This window comes from Podospora anserina, chromosome 2 (genome assembly GCF_000226545.1).
Source record: "Podospora anserina S mat+ genomic DNA chromosome 2, supercontig 2".
NCBI classification, from domain to species: Eukaryota; Fungi; Ascomycota; class Sordariomycetes; order Sordariales; family Podosporaceae; genus Podospora; species Podospora anserina.
In genome coordinates, this window is record NW_001914858.1 from 4,254,485 (window position 1) to 4,279,637 (window position 25,153).

At 52.2% G+C, this 25,153-nt stretch overlaps 10 protein-coding genes across 10 annotated transcripts; 6 read left to right on the forward strand and 4 right to left on the reverse strand.

Moving 5' to 3' along the window:
- Positions 1 to 308: 308 nt before the first annotated feature.
- PODANS_2_12270 (uncharacterized protein) lies at positions 309 to 731 on the forward strand (the record flags this gene model as incomplete). Its single annotated transcript, XM_001912008.1, has 2 exons — positions 309 to 643; positions 701 to 731. The coding sequence occupies 2 exons, from the start codon at positions 309 to 311 to the stop codon at positions 729 to 731; spliced, it is 366 nt and encodes a 121-aa protein (XP_001912043.1).
- A 454-nt stretch (positions 732 to 1,185) lies between these two features.
- Positions 1,186 to 3,891, reverse strand: PODANS_2_12280 (uncharacterized protein; the record flags this gene model as incomplete). The annotated part of the gene is made up of 4 exons (XM_001912009.1): positions 1,186 to 1,272; positions 1,330 to 3,427; positions 3,484 to 3,672; positions 3,749 to 3,891. Coding segments are annotated over 4 exons (2,517 nt in total), but the record flags the coding sequence as incomplete, so codon positions are not given.
- Positions 3,892 to 6,566: 2,675 nt separating this feature from the next.
- Positions 6,567 to 7,546, reverse strand: PODANS_2_12290 (uncharacterized protein; the record flags this gene model as incomplete). The annotated part of the gene is made up of 7 exons (XM_001912010.1): positions 6,567 to 6,601; positions 6,653 to 6,794; positions 6,850 to 6,920; positions 6,983 to 7,108; positions 7,269 to 7,284; positions 7,351 to 7,407; positions 7,544 to 7,546. The coding sequence occupies 7 exons, from the start codon at positions 7,544 to 7,546 to the stop codon at positions 6,567 to 6,569; spliced, it is 450 nt and encodes a 149-aa protein (XP_001912045.1).
- A 912-nt stretch (positions 7,547 to 8,458) lies between these two features.
- On the forward strand, positions 8,459 to 9,372 carry PODANS_2_12300 (uncharacterized protein; the record flags this gene model as incomplete). The annotated part of the gene is made up of 2 exons (XM_001912011.1): positions 8,459 to 8,828; positions 8,885 to 9,372. The coding sequence occupies 2 exons, from the start codon at positions 8,459 to 8,461 to the stop codon at positions 9,370 to 9,372; spliced, it is 858 nt and encodes a 285-aa protein (XP_001912046.1).
- A 1,020-nt stretch (positions 9,373 to 10,392) lies between these two features.
- On the forward strand, positions 10,393 to 11,083 carry PODANS_2_12310 (uncharacterized protein; the record flags this gene model as incomplete). Its single annotated transcript, XM_001912012.1, has 4 exons — positions 10,393 to 10,397; positions 10,659 to 10,743; positions 10,898 to 10,958; positions 11,022 to 11,083. 4 exons carry the CDS (start codon positions 10,393 to 10,395, stop codon positions 11,081 to 11,083), a joined length of 213 nt encoding a protein of 70 aa, XP_001912047.1.
- Positions 11,084 to 11,601: 518 nt separating this feature from the next.
- On the reverse strand, positions 11,602 to 12,471 carry PODANS_2_12320 (uncharacterized protein; the record flags this gene model as incomplete). The annotated part of the gene is made up of 3 exons (XM_001912013.1): positions 11,602 to 12,060; positions 12,134 to 12,354; positions 12,429 to 12,471. The coding sequence occupies 3 exons, from the start codon at positions 12,469 to 12,471 to the stop codon at positions 11,602 to 11,604; spliced, it is 723 nt and encodes a 240-aa protein (XP_001912048.1).
- A 1,407-nt stretch (positions 12,472 to 13,878) lies between these two features.
- On the forward strand, positions 13,879 to 14,586 carry PODANS_2_12330 (uncharacterized protein; the record flags this gene model as incomplete). The annotated part of the gene is made up of 1 exon (XM_001912014.1): positions 13,879 to 14,586. One exon carries the CDS (start codon positions 13,879 to 13,881, stop codon positions 14,584 to 14,586), a length of 708 nt encoding a protein of 235 aa, XP_001912049.1.
- A 350-nt stretch (positions 14,587 to 14,936) lies between these two features.
- On the reverse strand, positions 14,937 to 15,290 carry PODANS_2_12340 (uncharacterized protein; the record flags this gene model as incomplete). Its single annotated transcript, XM_001912015.1, has 2 exons — positions 14,937 to 15,009; positions 15,082 to 15,290. The coding sequence occupies 2 exons, from the start codon at positions 15,288 to 15,290 to the stop codon at positions 14,937 to 14,939; spliced, it is 282 nt and encodes a 93-aa protein (XP_001912050.1).
- A 5,666-nt stretch (positions 15,291 to 20,956) lies between these two features.
- On the forward strand, positions 20,957 to 21,231 carry PODANS_2_12350 (uncharacterized protein; the record flags this gene model as incomplete). Its single annotated transcript, XM_001912016.1, has 2 exons — positions 20,957 to 21,060; positions 21,117 to 21,231. The coding sequence occupies 2 exons, from the start codon at positions 20,957 to 20,959 to the stop codon at positions 21,229 to 21,231; spliced, it is 219 nt and encodes a 72-aa protein (XP_001912051.1).
- A 2,207-nt stretch (positions 21,232 to 23,438) lies between these two features.
- On the forward strand, positions 23,439 to 24,636 carry PODANS_2_12360 (uncharacterized protein; the record flags this gene model as incomplete). The annotated part of the gene is made up of 4 exons (XM_001912017.1): positions 23,439 to 23,460; positions 23,567 to 23,588; positions 23,654 to 24,149; positions 24,217 to 24,636. The coding sequence occupies 4 exons, from the start codon at positions 23,439 to 23,441 to the stop codon at positions 24,634 to 24,636; spliced, it is 960 nt and encodes a 319-aa protein (XP_001912052.1).
- Positions 24,637 to 25,153: the final 517 nt, after the last annotated feature.

The window sequence follows — 25,153 nt, forward strand, 5'->3', positions numbered from 1 at the left end:
AAGATCCCCCCCCAACCAGGTTTCCCCTCGCTCCACCACCGCAAGTCATATGTGGTCCGTGTCACCCATGTCACCCAGAGCCGGGGTCCCAGTCCCTGCCCAGCCAATTGCGCCCCCACTGGTGGATGTCTTCGTGCATCTTCACCAACTGGTTGCAACTCTCACTTACATACATCCTCTCACTCATCAAAGGCCTTACTTATTCAAAGCTCAGCATTCCCAACCAAAGCCCCCGCTCACTTCTACCACCCCCCACTTCACTTCACTTCACTCTCTCTCATCCCATCTCTCATCCCCTCTCATCCAAAATGTCCGAAAACTACGTCGCCCCCGGCCAACAGCGCTACCTTCGCGCCTGCATGGTCTGCAGCATAGTCATGACCCATCAGCGTTTCCGAGACGAAGGCTGCCCCAACTGCGAAGAGTTCCTCCACCTCCAAGGCTCCAGCGAGCAAATCGAGTCCTGCACCTCGTCCGTCTTCGAGGGCCTCATCGCCATCGCCGACCCGACCAAGTCCTGGATAGCCAAATACAACCGCCTCGACGGCTACGTCCGCGGCACCTACGCCAACAAGGTCCTCGGCCAGCTGCCAGACGAGATCCGCACCATGCTGGAGGAGGAGTATAGGATTCAGTATATCCCGTAAGTTTGGCGCGCTCTCTCGACTCATCACTGCTATGTGCTAACTGTGCATGACAGGCGCGATGGTAGCGCTACGGAGGCGGACTGAGCAGAGTTATGGTGGTGTGAGTGGTGATGAGATGAAAAAATGTATCATAATAAATGTAGCTGTGTGCGATTGAAGCTTTTTTTCTTGCATCAATAGCGGGTTGGGAATGGCGCAAAATTTATTAAAACTGGAAGACTTTTGAGATTTCAAGGACGTCTGTTTTGGGTACTCATATGTTTTGGAAGCTGTTTCGAGGAGCCGCCAATTTCTTGCACCTAAGGCAAGGTCACACTATCATCACGGTATAATCTGGATTCTTGGAGTCATCACCACTATCAACTCACACCAGTAATATATCTAGGTTACCACGCTTTCCCCCCTCCATGATGTTTTATTGTGCTGTTAACCGTCCGACGCCCCGCAGCCATCACAGCCATCCATACGTGACAGAAAACGCCCACCCGAATCTCTCTTCTCCGCACTATAGAAACCAACCATCGCTAGCATGACACCATTAAGCAGGCTCCTGCCAAGCAACCACATCCATTACCTGTCCCGCCGCGGGGTGAGTATACCCAATCTTCAAGCGCAACCGCAGAGGCTGTTCACAGGATTGTTAGCAAAGTACTTTTGTACCATGGAACGTACAATCACTTACCCCCTTGCAACCCGCTACCCTCATCATTTGTGTGGCCTCAGCACCATGCGCCACATCTGTCGATGAAATGCTGAGTAACTGCAACTTCTGTGATTTTGGCACAGCAGCCTGCAGCCCAACATTGGAGAGAGGGGCCCCAGACGTGTTCTTGAATCTGGCGATGGCCTGAACTGTGCCTTCCGCGTTTCTTTGTGTCTGGATAGTCACGTTCAGGCCGTTGTTGTCGTAGCAAGGGTGTCCAACTGGGACAGCAGGAGCAGCGGCCGCCTGTGGTGCTGGGACAGCATCCATGGAGAAGAGGGCGGCGCTGGGTGGAGGGGCGGCAGCAGCCGGGCCGGGAGGTGGCGTGGACGTTGGTCCTTGCGAAAAGAGATCCATGATCGAGGCCACATTGGACTGTACCGGAGCTGGCGAAGAGCTGGTAGGAGCCGGGGCGCTGGCTCCTCCAAGAATATCCGCAAGCAAATCCGCGTTCTGAGTGCCATTGACTGGCGACGGGGCCGATGGTCCGCTATCGCCCATGAGGTCGAAAAGAAGATCCTCCTCTTTCGGCTTGAGAGACTTGGACTTCCTGTTGTCCGCCTTCTTCGTCTTCTTCGCCGCTTCGCCAAGTACTCGTGATGATTCCTTGATCTGAGGAGGCGGCATCTTCTCGAGCACACCACGGCGAATGTCGTCGTATGAAAACAGGTTGCTGAACTCAACCGCACGTTGTTGCACCTCGACGTCCAAACTTGTCTGGTGGTTTTGCAACAGGCGCCGTATCCGTTCGATCTGTGCTGGCTCGGAGAACCTGGTCGTGAGTTTGACCAAGGCTGTGATCACATACTCGGTGGTAACCTGAGTACCATAACTGCTGCTAAGAATGGTGGAAAAGAGATCAACGATTTCGTGCTCCTTGACCTCCTTGACCAATTCCTCCTCCTCGTACTGACCACCACGGAGCAGAGCATCGCCATACTCACCAATACACCAAGCACCGGCTTGTGTCAAGCTCTCCTGTGTGATGTCCTTTTTGAGATTCGCGTAAAGCTTTTGTACGGCATACGTCTGAAGCTCAGGGGTTGTGGCGATAAGACGAACGAAGGACGACAAGATCGGCTCCTTCACGTAATTGCCCGCCAAGCTCAGCACGCGCAACATGGTATCGAATTGCCACCTCTTGTTTGGTGCATAACGGTCCGCAGCGACGCCAATTTGGGTGGTCATGGTTGGCTTAAACTCGTTATCGGCCACCTCCAAGAATGCCAACAGTTCCCTAATCAGAACCCGAACATTGCTCTCGTTGATGAGGGTAAAGCTGAGGTCCAAGGCTCTTCTCCTGATGCTGATATCGGGATCCCTCAGACACTCCAAAATAGTATTCCGATGTCTTTGTACGGCGTTAGTATCGATGGCCACCACCTTGACCAAGGTGTTCAGCGCGACGTAGCGAATGTTGTTATCCTTGTTCGTCAAGAACTTGCCCAGAATATTCACACCCAGAACACGCAAGCCAGAGTCCGCCTCGATATCCAGAATCGTCCGTACCGCCTCGTAGAGAATCGAGTTTCCAACATTCTTGGAAGAGTCGGTGTTGGTCGCGACCTGCGCGAGAATATCGTTGATCTGTTCTGTTACCTGGGCATCATTGCGGGCCAAAACACGAAGCAACCGCAGAAGCTTGACCTGCAAGAAGGGGTCTGTAATTCCAGTGACGTCGTGCTCAGGGGCATATCCCGAGGATGCCAGCCCCTTCAGAATCCTCACGAGAGCAGGGACGAACTGCTTGAACTTGTCGACAATTCCCTCCTCACCGCCCTCGGCTTCGTCGGCCTCGCAAAGACTGTTGACCAAGGTCAGGCCGCAGAGCAGCACGCCGTGATTCCTATCGGACAGAAGCTGGCTCGCCTTTTCGATAAAGTGTTCTTGTAGGTCTGGTACTTTTCGACAAATCCGCATGGTGCAGAGGGCTGCTTTTCGTCGAATATAGGGGTTCGCGGTGGATATCAGGTTCTCGATCTGACTGAACAAATCTCTCGACATTTCGACCGAGGCGATGTTTCCGAGAGTACACAAGGCAAGACCGACCACGTATTGATTAGAATGTTGCAGGTCACTAGTACCATCGAGTCAGTTGGTTGTAGGGTTCTCTGCCAGAGCAAATGGACGCACTTTTGGAGAGAGTTGGTGACCAAGGTGAGAACCTCCTGGTTCTCGTCCAGCAGCAAACTTGTTGCCAAATGCCCTAACCGCTTGTCGGCGAAACGAGGTGATGCGAGAAGCTTCAAGCACTCAATCTGGCCGAAATGAGTGCGCTCGCCAAGCGTGAAGAGGTAGAGTAGCTTGGCCACATTGTTCCGCCTGTACCGTTCCTACTATCAGCACACACACTGCCCAACCCAGACTGTCTGTCTCCAGGGGTCGATGATATATGTACCTGACACCGTGGTCTGCGCTCTCTTCCCTGAAGCTGGCACGGATGGATGCGCTTTCTTTCTGAATGACGGCTCTTTCGTCGGCGATGGTCTTCGCGGCGCGTACGTTGCGGATGAACTGCTTGACTGTGGGGTTGCAGGCACGTCAGTAACTCCCGATACGGCTGGCTGGCTGGCGATACATTGGCGCAGATGTAGGTAGGCAAAGGGAATGGCGGGCATTAAACTCACGGGAGCTCATGGTGACTTTATTAGGGCCCTCGTAGGGGCCTAGGGGAGAATTCGGTCCAGAATTGAGAGCGGGAGGTTTGGAGGAGGTTGTTCGTGTGTTCGCTAGTTGCAGACCGTTGCCGCATTACCAGATGGTCTCTCACAGCGATGTGGCTCTGCGTGCTGTCCGCTGGAGGTTCAGGGTGGCAGCTGTCGGACCCTTGTCCCATTCGGTGCCTCAGGCAGCGTCCATTGCGATTGGCGTCTGTTCCAGACCCTGAGGGTTCAAAGTGGGTCGCTTCCCCCTTTCAATAATCTCGACACTTGCCATTGAAAGAGGCCTGCAAAGCATAGGTGCAATGGAGGGTTTCAAGATGGAGAGATGAAATTCTGTAGAGAACCAAAAGTCCCCGTCAGAATTGCTGTCGTTGTGTGTGCTCGCTGAGGCTATCTCACCATGGCTTCAGGTCTCTCACTCTTCCAAGGAACCTGAAAAAGGGGTAAAATAGGGGCTGCAGGCAAGCACACCCTGACTGACCCTTTGTCAACTAATGGACTTTTTCGACTCTTGCAAGAGTCTAATTCATATCATACAGCTGATTGCGGTTGAAATCAGACTTTGAACGACGTCTATGTAAGGTCAAGATAATCTTTTGGTCATTGTTTAGGCGCTCAGTTTTACCCTTTGAGTCATGACCGAAAGAAGGGCTGAACCAGACAAACACTGAGTGTTGCTTTCAATTTCTCACGATACGTGGGTTGATATCTCAAACTCATTTCATACGAAGAGCAACCGCTGCAACGTGCGGCTATCCAGAGCAATAAACCATTACAACTGTTGCTCTCAATCGATTAATCCCTTTGCGGAACAATATCCAAGCGATTATGGAGTGCATACCAAATGCAAGGCCGTTGAATGTAGATTAACTCGACCCGACTGACCGTTTAACCTCTGACACAAGCCACGAACCAGCCAATATCAAACCCAAAATTCTCTTCACTTCATTACATCTCTCGCCTCCCACAAATAAGAAAGCTCCTAGATATTCTCATCCCTCCGACCTCAATCTCACACCAACTCACCACATACATATTTCTCAACCATCCACCTCAACCTCCACCAAACCCACCCTAAAGCATCCTCTAGAGCCAACAACCAAAATGGAACCACCACAACATCCCAAACCAATCCGATTGTAAACCCCTTTCCCCCCTCCCCGTCCCCATGCTCCCCATCCATCTAACAACCTCTCAGTCCCCGCTCCAAAAGAATTCTCCTCCTCGCCTTCGCCGCAACAGCAGCCTTCCTCCCCCGACCCTCCTCCTTCGGCTCCGGCGGCGGCGGCGGCCCAACATGCGGCATGGACGCAGTCATGATCCCCACCGCCATCCGCCTCCGCGAGAGCATCAAAGAACGAGCTGGCGGGACTCGCAGCATCCCACGACCGCCCCTGTATCTCACCCGATCGACAACAAAAGCTTAAGAAACTGATCATCAACTTTCGACCAAAAGAGACTTTGCAACACTTGTTCAAAAGTCTCACAACAAAAATGCCAGAGAGACACTGAACAAAAACAACGTGTTGCTTCCCTCTCGGAAAGGTCATCGAGTAAAATTCTGAAAAAGGAGGAATGAAGTTATTGCCTGGGCTTACACAACCAGCTGGTAACGGAGGAGGATGGGAAGAACTACACGTAAAGAAAGAAATCACTGGAAAAATCACACCTACTACAACACTCGACATAGAATAATTACACCCAACCCACCTCACCTCACCTCTCGCATCACATCGGGCATCATCTACACATCCTCCCCTTTGTTCCTCTACCTTAGCCAGCCCTATAGGGCTGAGCCTCGTTTTCGGCTTCCCTAGTACATAGTATCGTCCAGCACTGCCACAATCATCATGCACGAGCGGGAGGAGGCGGATGCTTCCTTGGGGGACCAAGATTATTATATACTAGCGGCTGGCTCGGCAAAAATGACGTTAATGGTCAGCTTATTATTCCCCCCTCTCTTCATTGCTTGTGTCACTTGTCTTGTTCCTGTGTAACTTTGGGCAATTGGGTACACACACAAGTCTATTCCCTTCTAAAACAGGCTTCTCATTATCAACCCTACACTAAGAATATCCCGCTGGACAAAAAGAACATCGCGCTGAAGTCGACAAGGCAAAGAGTCGTCAAGACACAAACAACGAGGCGGTGGTCAGCTCCCGACCTTGAATAGCCAACAAAAACAGACTAACCCCCTCGACCCAGAAGGCAGGCCCAGAAGTCTTTTGTGTTTGCTGAATGATTCCCACCCCTTCAATCATCAATCACCACCTTCACTGTTTGATGCTTGGTGTTGGCGTACCCCACTGACCCCTGAAACCCCCCGGAAAAGGGGAGCATCCATAGGGTGGAGATGGCGTCAAGCATGATGCCCAATAGAGAACAGGGGAATCCCTTGCGATTGATGTTTGATATCAAACCTCTGGCGATAAAACCCTACCCGACGCTGACCGGGGCAGACCCATCCAGAATGAAGTAGAAAGAAAAATCCGAAACATTAGACGCAGGTTTTCGTAAGACGGGACGTTAAATGCAAATTGGCTGCTTCGGAGTTTACTTCTGCATCATGAGCTGCACGAACTCGTTATCTGTAGATTGTCAGCATTTGCCGTGTATATATGATATGAAAAGGTGCTTACAGTCAATGCGACCATCACCGTCTTGATCAGCCTCCCTGATCATCTCATCAACCTCGTCGTCGGTGAGCTTCTCGCCAATGGAGGTCATGACATGACGCAACTCGGCAGCCGAGATGAAGCCGTTATTATCGCGATCGAACACCTTCACCTCCTGATTAGAACCAATTGGAAGGTACCCTCTCTGAGAGTATACACACCTTGAAAGCTTCACGGATTTCCTCCTCGGAGTCTGTATCCTTCATCTTCCTAGCCATCATAGTAAGGAACTCTACACCTGGTCAGCCATGTGGTCGTGTATAGATGCGCATGCGCGCAATTGGCGGTGCCTACCTGGGAAATCGATGGTGCCATTGTTGTCCGCATCGACCTCGTTGATCATATCCTGGAGCTCTGACTCGGAAGGGTTCTGTCCCAGCGAACGCATAACGGTGCCCAACTCCTTAGTAGTGATTTGTCCTGTTTACCGCTTTAGTGATTCGTCCATTGTATAAAAGGAAATAAGCCAGGCGGAAATCATCGTTATCGTCGTCGTACGAAATGTCGAACGTGCAAAACGCGAGCCTCGTTGGGCGGGTTGGGGAGATTTGGGAAACTCGGCTACAGGGGAACCACTAACCATCACCGTCCTTGTCCTGTTGAAGAGGTCAGCAAGTTTGCGCCAGGAGGAACCACTGATAGAAATAGAAAGGGGGACATACGAAGAGGGAGAAGGCCTCCTTGAACTCAGAAACCTGCTCCTCGGTGAGAGAGTCGGCCTGTAGCGAACAACGTCAGCTTGCGATGTTCTCCTGAATATGTGTTGCGAATGCCGCCTCATTGTCCCCTCAACCGCGGGGTTACCAGGCAGTTGGTTCAAGGTCTCGGGCGCATCTGTTGACATGGAAGACTGACCATCTTGATGTGTTTGTAGTGAACGAAAATTGGTTATGGATGCGTGGAAGCGATTCTGAAGGGATCTGATCTGGCAGCAGCGGTGTTTGCAGAAGGCCAAAGAACGAAGTGTAGCGTCTCGGCGAGCTGATGGAGTCGTCGTGAGGGTCAGATTAAATGAGACGCAAGCTTTCGAGAAGGGATGCGGGGCCCCCCCTTCTGGAGAGGCGCCCGGGCCTCCAGCGGGCCTGCATTGCTGCCTTCTCCTGGGTGCGCGCAACTGCCAAGGCACCACGCCGCCTTCTGTTGGCGTTGGCAGCTCCACCGTCACTGTCAGCCATGTTCCATAAGGCCCACAGGTGCTGGCAGCTGACGGCCGCCCTTCCCCCAAGGCTGTTCCAGCTCTCCAGCGCGCCAGCCAAGGGGTCCCAGCCGGACCTCTCACTGCGCCTCCTGCAATTGGCAATTGTGTCTGCTTCCAGTTGGCGTCATCTTCCAGAGAGCGAGCGAGTAGCCGGAGCGCATTACGACGGTGATTTACGATGTGATGTCGCAACATCCACATTTGCGGCAACATACACCACAAGACGGCCCCTCACTCCTTTACAACTTCCCATAGCGAATTGAAGGGACCACTTCTACCCTTCCTGCGTCCGCCATGTGGCGAGACCGCACAAATCTGTAGGTGGCAGCTTGCCAGTTCGTTCTGTTTGGAAAGACGTGAGCTAACGTGTCTGATCCAGCTACATTTCGTACCGGCAGTCCTACGCCCACCACCCGGCACAACGAAATCGATATGGGCCATCCACCGTGGGCGAGCGCTTCGGCGGAAGCAGCGGCGCAAGCACCGGAGTGCTCTTCTCGGCAGACGAGGACCGCAGGGGGCTGTTATCTGCCGGAGCGTACGATGTGGACGATGGCGATGCCGTGATCGAAATGGACTTGCTTCCCCCACGATGGGCCGACGTGTCAGACGAAGTCAGCGAGATCTTGGCCGATATTGCGCAAAAGAGCCAGAAGCTGGAACGGCTGCATCAGAAACATGTGCTGCCGGGGTTCAACGACGAGGACACCAAAAAGGCCGAGGAAAGAGAGATTGAGAAGTTGACGCAGGCCATCACGAAGGGATTTCACGACTGCCACGGATGCATACAACGGATAGAGCAGATGGTTCGTGAGGGCAAACAGACGGGCCAGATGAGCAAGGCCGACGAGACTATGGCCAAGAATATCCAGGTGAACTTGGCCACCAGGGTGCAGGAAGCGAGTTCGTTGTTTAGGAAGAAACAGAGCAATTATCTGAAGAGTAAGAATGCACCCAAATTGTCAAGTATGGAGCGCGGATGCTGACTTTCTTTGCAGAACTCAAGGGCATGTCTGGACTGATAAGCCCGATGGACCAAACGTCGACATCATTAAGTGGGGGTGAACCATCTCTTATGGAATCTGATGCGGATAGAACTTATTCGCAAGCTACACTGCAGGCAGCTACACACCAGAAACTTCTCCACTCAAACGACGCTGCCATTGCGCAACGCGAGCGAGAGATTGAGGAGATCGCACAGGGCATCATCGACTTGGCGAATTTGTTCCGCGATTTACAAACGATGGTCATTGACCAGGGCACCATGCTGGATAGGATAGACTACAATGTCGAGTCCATGTCGAGCGACGTGAAAGAAGCTGCCAAGGAGCTCCAAGTTGCAGAAGGATATCAGAAGAAGACGATCAAGCGGAAGATCATCTTACTTCTGTTGCTTCTAATCGCCGCGGTAATCATATTGCTGGTCATCAAGCCCAAGAACCACGGGGGCTCACCACCCAGCCCCCCACCAAGCGAGGACCATTAGAGGGATCACAATACACACTTGGCACGGCGCATATTTGGAGGGTTTGTTTGACTAGTGTAGAAGGGAGGCTTCCAAGGACTAGAAGAATGCTCCCAGACTGGAGCAAAGAGCGCAAATGCTTTTGTACCACCTAATTGAGATATGTATGATATTTAATACCTATATGCCACTGCCTTTCTCCTTCTTTAAAAGTGGACCCGACAGGGTTGAAGCTTCACAAGCAAAAGGAGGAGCCTGGCTGGAGAAAACGACGTAGTCTCCTGTTGAAAACGGCCGTAGCCGCATTTGGCACCAACGTTGAAAATCATACAAAAACACCAAGTGGCAGGCCGCCTGCACAACCACACACATTTGCAAGGCCTCTTTAGCTCCAATCTGCACCTGGTTTGGCACGTTTTGGTGGACTTTTGACCTGGAATTCAATGCCATAGATGTTTTGATATGCATCGTGGCCATCGAAGGTGTTGAATAATGGCTCGCGTTGGTGCGGTTGCAACTTAGACGGCACCCAGTTACAACCACCACTCACCAGCCAATTGAATAGCCGACCAATTTAACCAACTAAGGCCACACCGGTCGTACAATTCAATTGCGGGCCGAAGCCAGTGAGGTGCTCGCTGTTGTGGTGGGAGGCCGTTGAAATATTTGTCGGATGGGTCTGCACGAAAACACCCCGTTTTTTGGTGCGTTTTCACCATTTTTTGATGTTGAGTCAATATTGGTTCTATATGGCTAGCGTCGTTTTCAACAGGAGACTACTGTGTAGTACGTCGTTTTCTCCAGCCCGGGCTCCAAAAGAAGGGGCTCGCAGCCGAACAATCTGCTTAGTAAACCCGGAAGCACAGACCACACCTTCCCCGGTTGCAGCCCGCTTTGCTCCGTCATTCCGCTGCCCCAAGCTTTCGAACCTCTTGCTGACCACCCGAATCAATTGAACATCAGCTTTGTTTGTTGTCGCCGACGCGAACCGCAAAAAAACACCAACCGCACTTTTTCAAATCTCCGCTCACTTTTCTCACAATGGGGTAAGCAATTCCTCGGCTTAAGGGATAGGAGTTTGGAGGGGAGGGGAGGGGAGTGGAGGAAGCTTGCAATTCTCGCGCATGGGGGAAAATACCGACGACATTGGAGGGTCATACGATTGCGGTTGGAGAGGGGTTGAAAGCGACACCACAACAATCACGACGTGAACAACGACGGGGAATAGAGTAGTGGGGTTGAGGGGGAAGAACAGAGGGAGGGGATATGGAGAGAAGGAACAGAAAAGGCTAATGGGTTGTTTGTAGTCTCGTCGACGCTCCCAACAAGGTCCCTCACCAGCAGCGGGTTTACCAGGCTGCCTACCGGGCTCACACTCGTATCTGGAGAATCGTGAGTGTTCCCCTTCCCCAGTCGCAAGGAAAACAGAGGTGGAGGGGGGTCTGTCCGCTGGAAAGACCTGGCGGTCATTCAAAAGCAGAATATGGACATGGCAACACGAGGAGGTATCAAACATGACGTACTAACCTACGATTCCCTCAAACAGAGCCCCCGCTCCGGCCTCATGCTCACCCCTTACTACGCCCTCATGTGGGGTACCTTCGGTGGTATGTATCACTCCTTGAGAGTACCAGCAAAGACAGTTAGTTTGGCTGACAGAATCAAAACAGCCTCCATGTACGCCATGGGCCGTCAGGTTTGCGGTTACAAGACCTGGTTCGGCAAGAACTAAGCCTACCGCATATCAGATGATGCAGTTTAGCCGTGGGAAGTGAGGGGAGATAGAACAAGGCGGGGATCGAACCTTGGACCACCGCTGGAAACTTGTACATGTGTGTAGCAAGAGGTTGCTGAGAAACAGCAATAGAACGGAGGTTGCCATTATTCACCAATGTGTTTCTTCCATGTGGTGTGTCCTATGATGGCGCGGGATAACTGAGCTTATTCGGTATGTCCGCCGATTGCCGAGGCTGATATGTTTGATGAATTCTGGTTGGTCTTCTTTCACTCTAGCAGTTGTATTCAAGTCACTTTTTGTATGCTATATGTTCCTTTGGCAAAAAAAAAAAGCTGTGCTCCCATTGATGTTTTGACGCCTTCACCCTTAAAACCCGAGAAGTCCTGTGCAGCAAATAAATAAAGCCCCATCTAAAAGTACATTAATGCGAATAGGCCATGGCTCCTCGTTGTAATTTATGATGGGTATCGTCACCACCCCTTTCAGCTTCCAACCTCCAACTCTCAACAGGTTTAATAACCCTCAGCACCGGGGGCCTTCTCGTCCTTGCGCAAGCTGACCAGCAACTCCCTGAATCGTTCCTTGCCAGAGCCCAAAGCACCACCCTTCGCGCCCTTGCCGCTCACATCGACGATCTTGGCGATGCGCTCCCAGCTGGTGCCGCCCGATGTGGTGTCCTCACGGCTGGCCAGGAACTGCTCAGCCTCCTTCCTTGACTGGGCAATGGTCTTCTCCTTCTTGTTGTTGTAGTTCTCGTAGAAGTCATCGATGTTCTGCTGGGCCTCCTTGACCGTCTCGGCGCGCTGCTGGGCGAACTGCTCTGCCCGCTTGGCGTTGCCGGCGTCCCGCTTCTCCCTCCACTCCTTAATCACTTGGGGCTCCTCCTCCTCTTGGGCGTAAGCGTTGTAGCCGGAGTTGTAGCTGACGGAGGGACCGGTGATGGTGGTGGTTCCGGCGGGGGGTGTGAGGCCCTGATAACTCGTCAACGTTGAAACTCTTTATACGCAGACACAGCGGCATGTAATGTTGGGCGTTCTTCCATACCTCATTTGGGCTGGTGATGTCAGGGAATTGGCTATCAAACGCAGCACTGTTATTGCCGGTGGCAGAGATGCCGCCTCCTAGCAGGTCGTCGTCATCCTCGTCGAAGCCGGCGTCCTCGACTGTCGCGAACTGGTTGGCATCGTCACCGAGAATGGCCTTCTCGCGCTCTAGGAAGTTGCTGGTTGTGGGAACCTCGGAGGCATCCTGGACGCCGGTCTGGGCTGCATGCGAAAGTGTTAGAAGCGACCTGTTTCCATCAAGGTACAGGGTATATAGGGGGCTGCAGTCGACTTACCGCCGGAGTCGAAGTCCTCCAACGATGGGAATCTGTCAGCCATGGTGATTGTGTCTGGTGGTGCCGAAGTTCAAGCGGGGTTATGCGAGGAATATGACAGAATGGCAGGTTTGGAGGATCGGTGGTGGTGTTTGTTCGAATAAATCCAGAAAGAGGTGCCTTTGATCGCGCCAGGTTGCTGCGCTTGCGCTGGGCTCCGGGGGCTCTGGCTGACTGGCACCTGGAGCTTGCAGGAGTGATTGGCTGACAAGGGGGGGGGGGCTCCAGCATATGCTTCAATCGGGCACACTGCCACGACTATGCAATAATCAGGTACCGAAACAGTCTTTGATGCATTTGGAGCTGGGCAACAACTTCCCAGATCCATTTAAAGCTTCCACATCCCCATCTACTTTTCCCATTTCATCTCTGCAGCAAACAAACAAAAAACAAACTGCGCATTCACTCTGTCCCATCCTTCTTCTCTGCCTGGCCACTACGCCTGGACGTTTGGTAGGAAGTGTAGCTCCTGATAGTGCGATTGCTCGTGGCAGAGCTCTTGCAGGCCAAAGCAAGCCGCGACGTCCGCTTTCTCAAAGTTCGGCCATCTGAACCGTGATTTGAGAGCAAGCTTCTGATTGGGGACCCATTCACAACCACCCCCATTATCATCAGATTTATTGCCCGTCTGCTTCAGTTTCGGCCATCTTGTGTTTAACCAACCCCCGCAGGCCATAGCAACACATCCACACATTTTATCTGTTTTCTCAGTCTGTATATTCAACAATGGCATATACCGATGATGCCGTGTTGTCGAAGCTCTCGGCTCTAAACGAGACGCACGAGAGCATCGCAACGACAGCTCAGTGGATCATGTTCCACAGGTACGTTTCGACCTCAATTTAAGCCAGAGTCTCGATGAGACTTTTTCTCTGCTTTTTGTAGATGCTAACTGCGTCTGTAGACGCCATGCAGCCCAGACAGTCAACCTGTGGCTTGGTAAACTGAAGGACCTTCCACCGCCCAAGAGACTCAACATGATTTACCTCGCCAATGGTGAGTGCCGTCCTCGACTAAGTCGCTGGCTTTGTTTTCACCTTGCTGACTGTTAATACAGAGGTGACTCAGCAGAGTAAGGCTCGCCACAAGGAGGATTTCATCATTGCCTTTGCCCCTATTATCGCCGAGGCCACGGCGTCGGCATATAAGGGTGCCAATTCCGAGGTTCAGAATAAGCTTCGCAGAGTTGTGGATGTCTGGAGGGATCGCAGCGTCTTTGACAGAGAGACTATCCAGGGCTTGTATGAGCGCATGGGAGGTTAGTAACGTGATACGGCAAATTTGCGATTCCGTGGCTCCTTACTAACGCATTGTTGTTCTAGAACTTGACAAATCACGCCCTACTAACAATGGCGGTACCTTTGGCGGCTCTGGTTTCCACTCGTCAGGCCCACCTGCTCCCTCTGAGCTCATGCCGTTGGTTGCTCAACACCAGGCCGTCACTAGAAGTGCCACTCCCATGAAAGTCGCTCTCAGCAACGCCCAGACAGAGTACGAGAAGCTTTCCGACCCAGCCACCGCACAGGCGACGGCGCTGCCGCTTCAGGCGGCTCGTCTGAATGGGTTGCTCAAGAACCTGGCCAACGCCGAGGGTGCTGTCGCGGAGAGCCTGCGCACCCGAAAGGAGATGATCAGAAGCCTAGAGAAGCTTTTGGCCGAGAACCAGAACGCTCTCCAGCAGGAGGAGGCTCAGATGAAGCTGCTCAGCGGCCGCAGGACTGAGATTGAGCACAAGAAGAACCAGGTCGAGGCAACCATCCTTGGCGGCCAGGTCACCAAACAGGAGGATAGAACCTCTACCGAGCCCGAGCCTCCTCAGTTTGAGGCACTGACGCCACCTCCCCAGAGCGATGCCGACGACGAGCACGTTCAGAGCGACCCTATCAAAACCGAGCAGAATGGCAACAATGGTGTGCCTCAGCAGACCCCCACATTCCCAGTAGTTGCCCCGGGGATTGAGATGCTGTCTAGCGTTGCTGCAAACTACCAAGCTGTGCCTATCAACGGGTCTAATAAGAAGCGCAAGGTAGCGCCGTCGGATGACTTCCCGGATCTTGGAAACGATGGCATTGACGAGGATGTTAAGGAGATGTTGCGGAATGATGGTCAGAGTGCCTGAGATTGCTGGGTTCCGACACTGGGTTAATCTAGGAAACACGTTTTCTGAAATCTGCATACTGGAGGTTTCATTGCATTTTGATTGTGTTTGTATATACTCCCCAGACCAGCCACCAACCTAAGAGTGTAGGTATAACGCTCTAAATCCTGTCTGTTCTGTTGTACAATAATATACTTTCGACTGAGCCAACCTCCCAGCCCATCCATAATGCAAAACCCCAACCAACCCAATTGGTATCCCAAAACGCCGTTATACCCAAACAAAGCAAATATTCATGTGTGTCGTGGTGGATGTGTGTGTGTTTCATCGAAGAGAGTGCCTCTTGATAGGGAGTTGTAGGTAGGTATGTTTTAAACACGACCATCTAGACCCGAAGCAGCAAGGTATGGCCACCCGAGGATCATGCCAATGGCAGGGAAGTAACTGTATCATCGCCGTCAAATGTTAGCCATCTCTTCTGTTGATTTGAATGGGGGGAGAGAAGAAAAAACATACACAGCACCCTGCTTTCCAACCCTCTTGATCTGTCTCCCCCAGTCGGCGGCGGCAGAGTTGGTCGAGACGGGCAGACGCTCAAAGGGGGCGTGCTCGAAGGAGCGGGCGAACTGCCGGAGGGACTTGTAGACGGAGAAGGTTCTCTGTTGCTGCTGAACACCGCGGAAGGCGACGTTGCGGGCGGCGAGGCGGGCAAGAATGGGAGACATTTTTGATGTTTTGTTTTTTGAAGTGGTGATGAGTAGAGGTTAAGTTGAGATGTTGGTACTAAAAGTAGACAGAGAGAGAGGAGATTGCTTGTTTTGTTGGTGGTGGTGATCTGAAAGATCGAGGAGCTGTGTTGATGAAGCTGTTGATGATGATGGTGATACAAGAAGGGAAAGATACAAACAGGATGATGGTCAAGAGTTATATATTACTATTTCCAGCAACAAAAGTCATTCCATCAAAGCCCAGAATAAACCACCTTGACCAACATCATCTCCCGAATCGATCCATCCGGCTGGTTGGTATCCAAGCTCGTGTACCAAAAGCCTGGAATGAAGCTCCAGCTCCCAAGCTTCCGGCTCCTCTTCGTCGTTTACGCCGTCGCCAACACAAATCAGGCGCTCCCACACACAAAATCGCATCACCCTCACCCAGAAGCACCAGATCAGCCCTACGGCCGTCAGCAAAGTTGGGTAACAGCTCGGGCCACCGCGGTCTCGTTTTGCCTCACCATCTGGCCAGCTGGGTGTGGAAATCGTGCCATGGACCCCTCGCCGTTGACGACGTTGGAGAGCTTGGCGCCGCCCGTGGTGTGATTGTCGGAGGTGGCCGGGGGTGGGCATTGGCAAGCTGGGCTGAATGGGGATGAATGGGAAGTTTGTGATTGGGCGGAGCTGGGCTTGGGGAGGTAAAGTGGAGGTGCCATCCCAAGTTTGGGCTCGGTTGGCATCTGACATCTGATTTTGGGGATTCTAGATTTTCCCCAGAAATCCCCAATGCGACCACTTTCGCTGTTGATGACTGCACAAACGTTAATCCGAGGTGAACTGAACAACGTGACGGTTTGATCTGGGCCAATCTCTCAGATCAGATCGGGTCATCAAGGGATGGGAAAATTGAACCTGGAATTCACAACGCGGTTTGCTCCGACATGTGAGTTTGGTTATGGCAAAGTTGGAGCGGGCAAAGCAAGTCGGCGGTTTGCGATCCTGATCTATCCGGTGCCTGGATCGAAATCTCATGATACTGCCTTATTCTGGATAAGATCTGGAGCTGAGAGGTTTGGGTCTGGCACAATGGTTGATATTTGTCTTCCCAATGGGCCTGAACGACACTCTGAGAGCAAAAGCTCACAGTGATGGGAATCAGGCCGTCTCCGTCCATCATCCCCACGGTGATCATGATATCACATTTGTTGCTCCTGTATTGCCTGTATGAGTATTCGTGTATGGCTGGGGCTTACCTCGTCCGTTCGTATTGGTCTTTGCATCCGGTTTCTGCAATTGCTTTTTGTTTCGTGATGGCCCTCATCCAGCATACAGCTGATTGGAGCGAAGCTCCGTAAGGTTATGGGTGAAACGCATGGCTGGAGTTTGCTTTACTTATTGTAACTGAAAGCTGATAAACGGAGGATTCTTGGCGACCAAGAGATTTCTGGATCCTTATTGACCCATTCTCATATCTGGAGCATTTCCTCCTTCGAGGAGACGACCGGGGAGGTTCGAGGCCCAATGTCGGCTTGCTCTGTATACTTAGCCGCTTATCATGCGAAGTAGTCCCTGGCCATAATGAATGAGTGTTGAAAATGACACAACACCAGGCTGTCATGCCTACTGCCTGAGTGACAAGAGCGTGCTCAACCAAGTTTTGGTGACCACACGCTGGGTTTTCAATATACAGCAAATCGTCAACATATCCCACAAAAGTCACGGGTTAGTACAACCATTTTTATTTTAGGTCGAACAAACCTCAGCTTCTTCCTGATCACCGTCCCACAAGTCCCACCAGCTTTGTCAGAATCCCGACGCCTTAAGAAACCACATGCCATCACTCATCGCCAATCCATCGGCTTGGGTAATCGTAGCGTCGTAGGGCAACCAAACTTTTGTGTACCCTCACAAACCTGGAATCCCTTGCTTTGTCATATTCTCGGACTCGGTATCCATCGACACCCCGCCAGTCCCTCTTCCGCTCTCTTCCTCGTCCCCCCACCAACAGAAAGAACAGCTCTCTCTCAACACCACATCCAGCATCATCAGCTCTCCTCCTGCACATCCTATATCAAGCCACCCTGCCTTACCTATTTCCGCCGCTGATGCCCAACCCAGCCACCATTTCCCACGGTGTCCTATTTCGAGGAGCGTGTAACACACTCAATCATCACCACATACGGGATAAAACCTCCCGTTCTGGCATCCCGGATGGCTCATCCCGACTCATTCCCATACGCACATTAACAGAATGCGCGGGTCCCAGAGACCACAAAAACGCCACGCCCTGCAGTCCCATCCCACCGGTCCCCCTTGGCCCCGTTTCCTACACCCTCATGTTTCACATGCACTGAGAAACTCGGTGAGCAAGTACCACTCGAAAGTGAGGCGAGCCGGGAAGTTATCAAGAGATACCTCCCACAGTGCAAGTGAACTCCCCCCCCCCTCTCCCCCCTGTCCTTGAACCCTGGTGCTACCCTGTTGCATGTGCAGTGCAGCAAAGCAACCCGCCTTTCGAATAACGTCCCCCATTGACCACCGATGCTTTGCATGATGCCTCTTGTAGCGGCGTGTTGCTCAGATCCCATTCCTACCTATAGGAGCCCTCGCTTTCTCCTGTCGTTCTGACTGGCAGGCGAGATTCCCAAGTAGGTCATTGACCGACCGAAAAAGCAAGTTCTCTCCCCTCCCATTGCTTCCCCCTACCCAAGTAAAAAGGCACAGAGCCCAGCCAGCAAGCATTTTCCCTGTCCGGTTCCTCAAGAACGCAGGATGTTGATTCTTGTTGCCTGTCTCAATGAGTGTCGTCCTGTGGTCCTCGAATCCTCAGTGCCCTGATCCTGGTCCTGATCTCTCCCTGTTGATATTGTTCGGATCCCTTGTCTCACCCTGCTATCTCCCACTCCTTCGCAAGCTTCACCCAAGCTGAATACCTCCATCTCGTCGTATGCCGCTGGGTTGTTGCGTGTTTGGGTTATGTACCATGGAAGGGGCGGCTTCAATTGACCTACCAGACCAAGTATTCCCCCGCACCGAGACATGCAGGCTGTGTCCCCAGTTCTTGACTGGTCAGAATGTTGGTTGCGGTTCTAGACTTGTTGGCCACGCACTGAAACCTGCACCTCTGAGCACACTGGTAGAAAGGTAAGCATGCGTGTGCCTTGCTGTGAAAGTAGGTCATGATGCCAGTTTTGAACCCAGCGTCATGGTGAGGAGCGGGGTTTACTAGAATGCGTGTCAGTGAAGATTACGATAGACCTGTATGTGTGTGTGCAACGCGCATAAGGGGCATGTATGCAGTCACACTCAGATGGGCATAATGATAGCTCATATCTCACCGCCTAATGCGCGAGTAGAGACAGGCAAGAGAGACAACAACGTCTGCCGGATGAGCATGCCATAGGACATACATGACATGACATACCTGCTCCCGGCATGCCGTTCTGAGTTCTGGGGATCCTTCTCTTGTCCATCCCCATGATAGTGGCTTTCCAGAAATGGGACGATCTCGCTGCGGACACCTGCAAAGCCGAGATGGTCAGAAATGATAGATATTATCATATTTGAACGGTCGTGACTCCACCTTTGCTGCCGGCTTCCGACCCCTCCCCCTACCCTAGGGTCAAGACTGCGAATCGGTGATTGTTGTCGAGATCTGGGGTCATTCTTTGTCTGCGACCGAGATTCAGTCGCCGATTTCTGAGCCGCTCGTTGTTGCTTTTTGGTGTTGGAGGAGCAAGCCACATTCGCTTGCCATCCAGTCCCCGTACGTTCCCGCCCTCCTGCCTCTCTCATCGAGACCCCTCAATCTGACCGGTGGGCAATAATCTCAGGTAGGCAGCCGACGAGTCTCTTGTCTTCTGTTTCGTTGCTCGGTAGATCAACAGGTATCCTCGATTTATCATGCTGCTGGAGATAACGGTCGAGGAATTTGAATTGTCGACATCCGTCACTCTGTCCAATACTGTTGCAGATGAGGGATGAATTGACCGAGCAACACCGAGAAGGTGTATCATGACCGCATCATAGACGCAATGCCGAAAAGCAATGGAAACGTAAGTCCCTGTGAAGATCCGGAGCAGCCTCTTCGCTTCACATGAAACGCCACGGTGCGCATCAATTGTTCCCTCCAGGGGCGGTAGTTTCGTCGATTCGACTGCAACACAGCCATTCAAAGGGAACCCGGTGGCCCAAATCCGCACATGAGCCCACATGACACCGTTCTAATGTTGAGCACCCAGGCTCGAACTGGATATATGATCGGGTCCTCCGTTCCGTAAAATGTCCGAGGATAGCTAAACAGTCAGCAAGGTCGGTTTGGAGCCCTAGCTCTGTTACACAACTGCCCCAAGCAGCATGTCACCATGTGCAGAGCTAGGTAGGTCGTCAAGGATGTCTGCGGATAGGGCGTCGACGAAGATTTCCAATGCACAACATGGAAATAGAGGCTCCCCCCACCCCGGAAGCTGCCCTGGGAGGCCAAGGCGGAACGGAAGTGATCTCGGACGCAACAATGAGCCCGAGTCACTGACTGGCCATATCGGAACTTTTAAGCCGCTTCTTTGGTACCACCAGCTCCGGTACTCTTCGTAGAAATGAGCTGGAGGAATCTGGGACAGGCAGAAGAAAAAAAGGGTACCTGAACAGAACCCCGCCTCAACGACATGTCTCATTCGCTCGGAGTTCGTCACTGCAGGAATTATGTCTCTGTCTTTGAGGTGTCAAAATGCGCTTGCCGAGACATGCTCTCCAATGCAATGGTACGCTCCCGGGCCTTTGCATTAGAAACGAAAGCTCATATCCATAGGGAAAAGTAGCTCAACAGTCCGAACTCTGAAGTCACTTACTGTGTGACGACAATTGCTGACACTCGAGTATCAATGAAGCCCGATGCCACTAGTCGAGAAGTCACTTTGTAGGTCCTTCTAGCTTTGTAGCGCAGGACCGTATGCAGATAGCCGCACAAAGGGGTGTCTACCGGCCCATCGAAGGGTGTAGAGAACTTGACTCCGAAGAAGAAACGACGAATCATGGGCCTGGGGTCGCGGGTACTGGCAGGAGTTTCTTTGCATGATCTCGACTCTCGGTGAGGTGCCCGTTATCTTGATGCCTTGTCTACCACGACCAGCCCGATACAAGGCAACTCCAGGCTCCGGGAGATGTTTTTACGGAATTTCAAAAGGTGGTTCTCGTCGACATGGTTGATCCTTGGATACCCATTGACTACCCACGTCGGCGAGGCCAGGAACATGTCTCACTTGCTTGTCCCCGCGAAAGCCGCCGACCCTATTGATGTGTAAACATGGTGCTATTTCCGCATTGTCACTCGAGCTCAGCGCTATTCTCGGCCGAGCTTTGTAATCAGCAGACCATCTTGAGAAGGTCATCCGGAGTTCAGCCTGCCATTGGTCTGTTGCAACATGATGATGCGATGTTGATGGCATCCGAAGCATTCCTAGCGGTGAGATGGTGTCCTCCAAGCAACATCATCACCTCGGGTGAACCAAAGTGGCGGATCGTCGTTAGCATAAAAGCCGCAAACGTCCCCGTGTTCTGTATGCTTTGTTGTTTCCTGAGATATCCAGAGTCTTATCCTTCAAGCTGCTATCCCCCAAACCCCCACAAAGACACCACAAGAACCCAACAACACCTTCTTAACAAGTCAACTAAATAACACCATGAACTCATACAACAATCCCGAGTCCTGCGGATGCTGCGTTTGGTCTGATGGTCGTCTGTACCAACCGGCAACTTGCCACGTTTGCGGAGGCAATCTTCGATGGTAAGAGAAAAATTTGGGCTCGATGTCCGTTCTGTACACAGGCTAATTCAGTACAGGGGTTGTGGATCTTGCAAGAACACGGGACTCGAATGGGAACCATGCCCTCATTACCACCAGTCCAACGCGACGAGGCGTTCGGCTCAGCCAGCATATACTACCACTCAGCAGTAGCCTCTTAGCCATGTTGAGTGTTCTGAGCCATCATAACAGATCGCCTTGGTTATGTCAGTGTGCGAGGAGTTCCCGAGTTGGCGGTCGGTTTTCCATTCGTTTACTTTGGCTTCCGCAGTTATGCCTTACTTGGTGTTACGGTATGGTCCCCAGGTAACAAGGGTCTTGGTGTTCTGGTATACTTTCTTCCGTATGGTTCGGGTCGCGCAGGAGTACGGCCTTTTTGTAACGCTGGCTAGGATTCGAGGCGGTCGTTTGACTTTGATCAGGCTACAATGGGTTAGCATAGAGGAAACTTGAGCAAATAAGAATAGCACTTTCAGCTTACCCTGCCTCGCGTCATGGAGCCATGTCGTCGGTTGTCGACGACCCCTGAATGCGAAATCGTGCATGAACATCATCCCAACGCCACCAGAACGGCAACGTGCATCGGCGATAGCCACTTCAGAGCCGCTTGGGAACGACTATTCCACATTTGTAGCGCAAAGCAAGCTGTGTTTTCGTAATAGTGGAGTAGCCAGGCTTGGTTCTATCCAGGCAACGCGGAAGAACTTGGGGCCTGATTGGCGACGCCAGCCGTTATCCCGTTGTGGCCCCGGGACCGCTGGTGCTTCTCGGGTGTGGCTTTCTTTGTGATTCACAGGCTCAGACAATCATTCATCTTGCAGCGATGGACTCGATCGATCCAGGTAGGCTCGGCTTCAATGTTTACTGCAGTGGCTTATTGTAGTCCGGTGAGTCGGATCCGGAAGGTTGGCCGCTGTTGACTGTCTTGGATGCAGGAAATGCAGCAAGCATGGCCGTCCCGCACAGGCATCGGGTAGCTGAATGGAAGTAAGAGTCAAACGTCAACGTCTGTCCAACGTCGGAATGAACACTGTGTAGGCTAGCCACAAGCCCAGGGGCCCTAGCAACTGGTTTGTCATGAGGACCTGCTGCCGAAAAGCTTGCCTTTCTTGAGACCCCAAAGATCCAAATTCATCATTCATGATACCATAGGTTGAGCGTGATTACTGACAAGGTCGAAGGGTAAATAATCTCGGTGGGTAAGGTATATAGTCGGCGAGCCCGACGGATGTTGATATCTACGCTGCGCGGAAGGAGTGGGTTTTCGAGCTGCAGTTGAGCTGAGTTAGCAGGAATATTCTCATCTCTTGGACATGTGATGCAGGTTGTGTGGTGCTACTTCTTCCTGTCGCCCCAACACGCTGCGTCTTCATGGGAAATGGCACGGCTATCCCGATAAAAACCAACCCCAAGTCCGCCTGACCGCCTCTTTCCAAAGTTGAATGGAGCAGCAACCGACCTGGAGTTTGTGACACCACATCGTCTTGATCCGGACGCCCGTCACCAGCCACTTGGAGACGTTCAGGGGTAGAAAACCTGTCCATCCGGGCTGTGGAAGAGAATGCGGTTCCAAAGGAGCGTACAGACAGGGTAACACCGCTGGTCTATGTATCCAATCGTTGCTCAGACATCGAAAAGAGCCAAATGATCCCCTAGATCGTGGTGTGCCAATGTATGGGATACAGGTAGGTAGGGAGGGAGTGGTGAATCGGTAGTACGGGAAAAGCAGGTGGTGTATAATAAGGAGGCCAACTGAAGAAAACCATTTCAGCATACCGTGCCCAATACAAATGTGGCTGGCCCTGAGAAAAGCCGCGTAAACTTTGTGCGGAGCGTCAAAATAAAATTCTCGCTGTTGAAAACACAAGGAATGATTTTACTGCAATGAGAATGTTGATAAGATAGCATTCTGTGGATGTATTTCGAGTTCTTTCGATTGGAAAAATATTGTCGTGCTCTTTTCTCAGCAAAATTCCACGTGATAAATGGTCTGGCTATTTCGTCTATACTGGAAGGCACGATTGCCCTGCCTTCCAAACACAGTGAAGTTATCCCCAACGTTGCTACTCAGTGGCAGAGGTTACATAAGTGGAGACGACCGCAAACATGACCCCCACGATGGCGCAGCTGCCGATGGAATAGCCCCACTTTGCTGCCCTTCCAGCCCGATCAACTGTGGGGCTATCGTCTCTACCCCCACAGTGACTTTAATTGGATACGCTCTTCCCTGCACGACGGCTTCTTTTTAAGCAGCTCAACGTCGTCAAGCCGAAGCTGTGCAGCCCACAGTTGCCGCAAAATCCTCAGCCTCTCCCGACTGTCGCATTCTATCATGGATTCATAGCAACAACGCGAACAAGATGTCCGTTATTCTATGCACCGGTGAGTTTTCCTCTCATGCTATACGATGTTGCGACCCTTCTGAGAGATCCTATTTCGGTGCTGCTCGCTATTGACACGCCTGGCTGACATTGGGGTTCGATAATAGCGGGTTACGACCACACAATACGGTACGACAAGCCGGAATATCGAAATGCAGATTCTCTCGTATCAAGGGGCTAACACTCTTGCTCAGATTCTGGGAAGCTCTATCAGGCATCTGCTCCCGAACGATCCAACATCCTGATTCGCAGGTCAACCGACTCTGCATCTCACCAGACAAGCGCTACCTCGCTGCTGCCGGCCACCACACCGTAAAGCTTTTCGATATCCGATCGACAAACCCTGCGCCACTTCTCGTCTTCGAGGGCCACACGGGCAACATCACAGGTGTTGCATTCCACTGCGAGGGAAAATGGATGGTCACGAGCTCTGAGGATGGAACCGTCAAGATCTGGGAGACGAGGACTGGCACAATACAGCGCAGCTACAACCATGGATCCCCTGCGAATGACGTCGTAATTCATCCCAACCAGGGTGAAATCATCAGCTGTGACCGCGCTGGCAGCATCCGACTGTGGGATCTGGCCGAGAATACCTGCTCGCACCAACTAATCCCAGAGGAAGATGTGTCTGTGACAAGTGTCACCGTGGCAACCGATGGGACCCTTCTCTGCGCCGCAAACACTGTTGTATGTGGATCTTTCATGTTCTCGTTTGAAGCTCGTGATAATGAGATGTGCTGACCTGCCGTTGAAGGGAAATGTCTTCGTCTGGCGACTCGAACAGCAGTATGAGCGCACCACTCTTGTACCCCTAACCCAATTCTCAGCACACAGCAGTCACTACATCACCCGCATTCTCCTCTCGCCCGACGTCAAGAAATTGGCAACATGCAGCGCGGATCATACCGCAAAGATCTGGGAGGTCAAAGAGATGGAACCCCAGGGTCCAGATAGTGAACCACGACCGTTCCCTCTCGAAGCCACACTCACTGGCCACCAAAGATGGGTTTGGGACTGTGCCTTCAGCGCCGATAGTGCGTACCTCGTCACTGCATGCAGCGATCATTACGCTCGCCTTTGGGAGCTTCACAGTCAACAAATCATCAGACAGTACAACGGCCACCATCGTGGCGCCGTCTGCGTGGCCCTCAATGACTACTCGGAGGCCAGATAGGACGGGCCCTCGGAAGACTATTGCAAGGACGAATCACGCGGAGAACGCCGCAAAAGCAATTCGGGGTCAAGACAGCAAGACCAAGCTCAGAGGCGACTCCAGCACCCCAGACAGAAACAACGGACAAAGTCTGGGACGAATTACAAGGCTGCGAGGAAAGCCAAGGATAAGTCGGGACCTTCATCAGCACCACCAACAGTACCAACACCCGCGCCCGCTGGGCCACTGGTGACAGTAGAGGAAGCTACAGCTCGGGTTGGTGAGCTTGTTGTCACTCCCCAGGAATCGTTGTCACTCCCCAGGAATCCGCTTCTCCCGACGATGCGAGCGACGTGACCCCCATCACCCCCATGGAGAGCAAGAGATCATCATTCGTTGAGGTTATCGAGGGGCAGGTGAAGCGATCAGTTGCAGGGAGTTTTGGTGAACTGATAATTTGGGGATACAACGACTATGGCTAAGAAGTATCAGCATATGCAGTGATTTTTCTTTCTTCGCAATCCATCAGAACACGCTC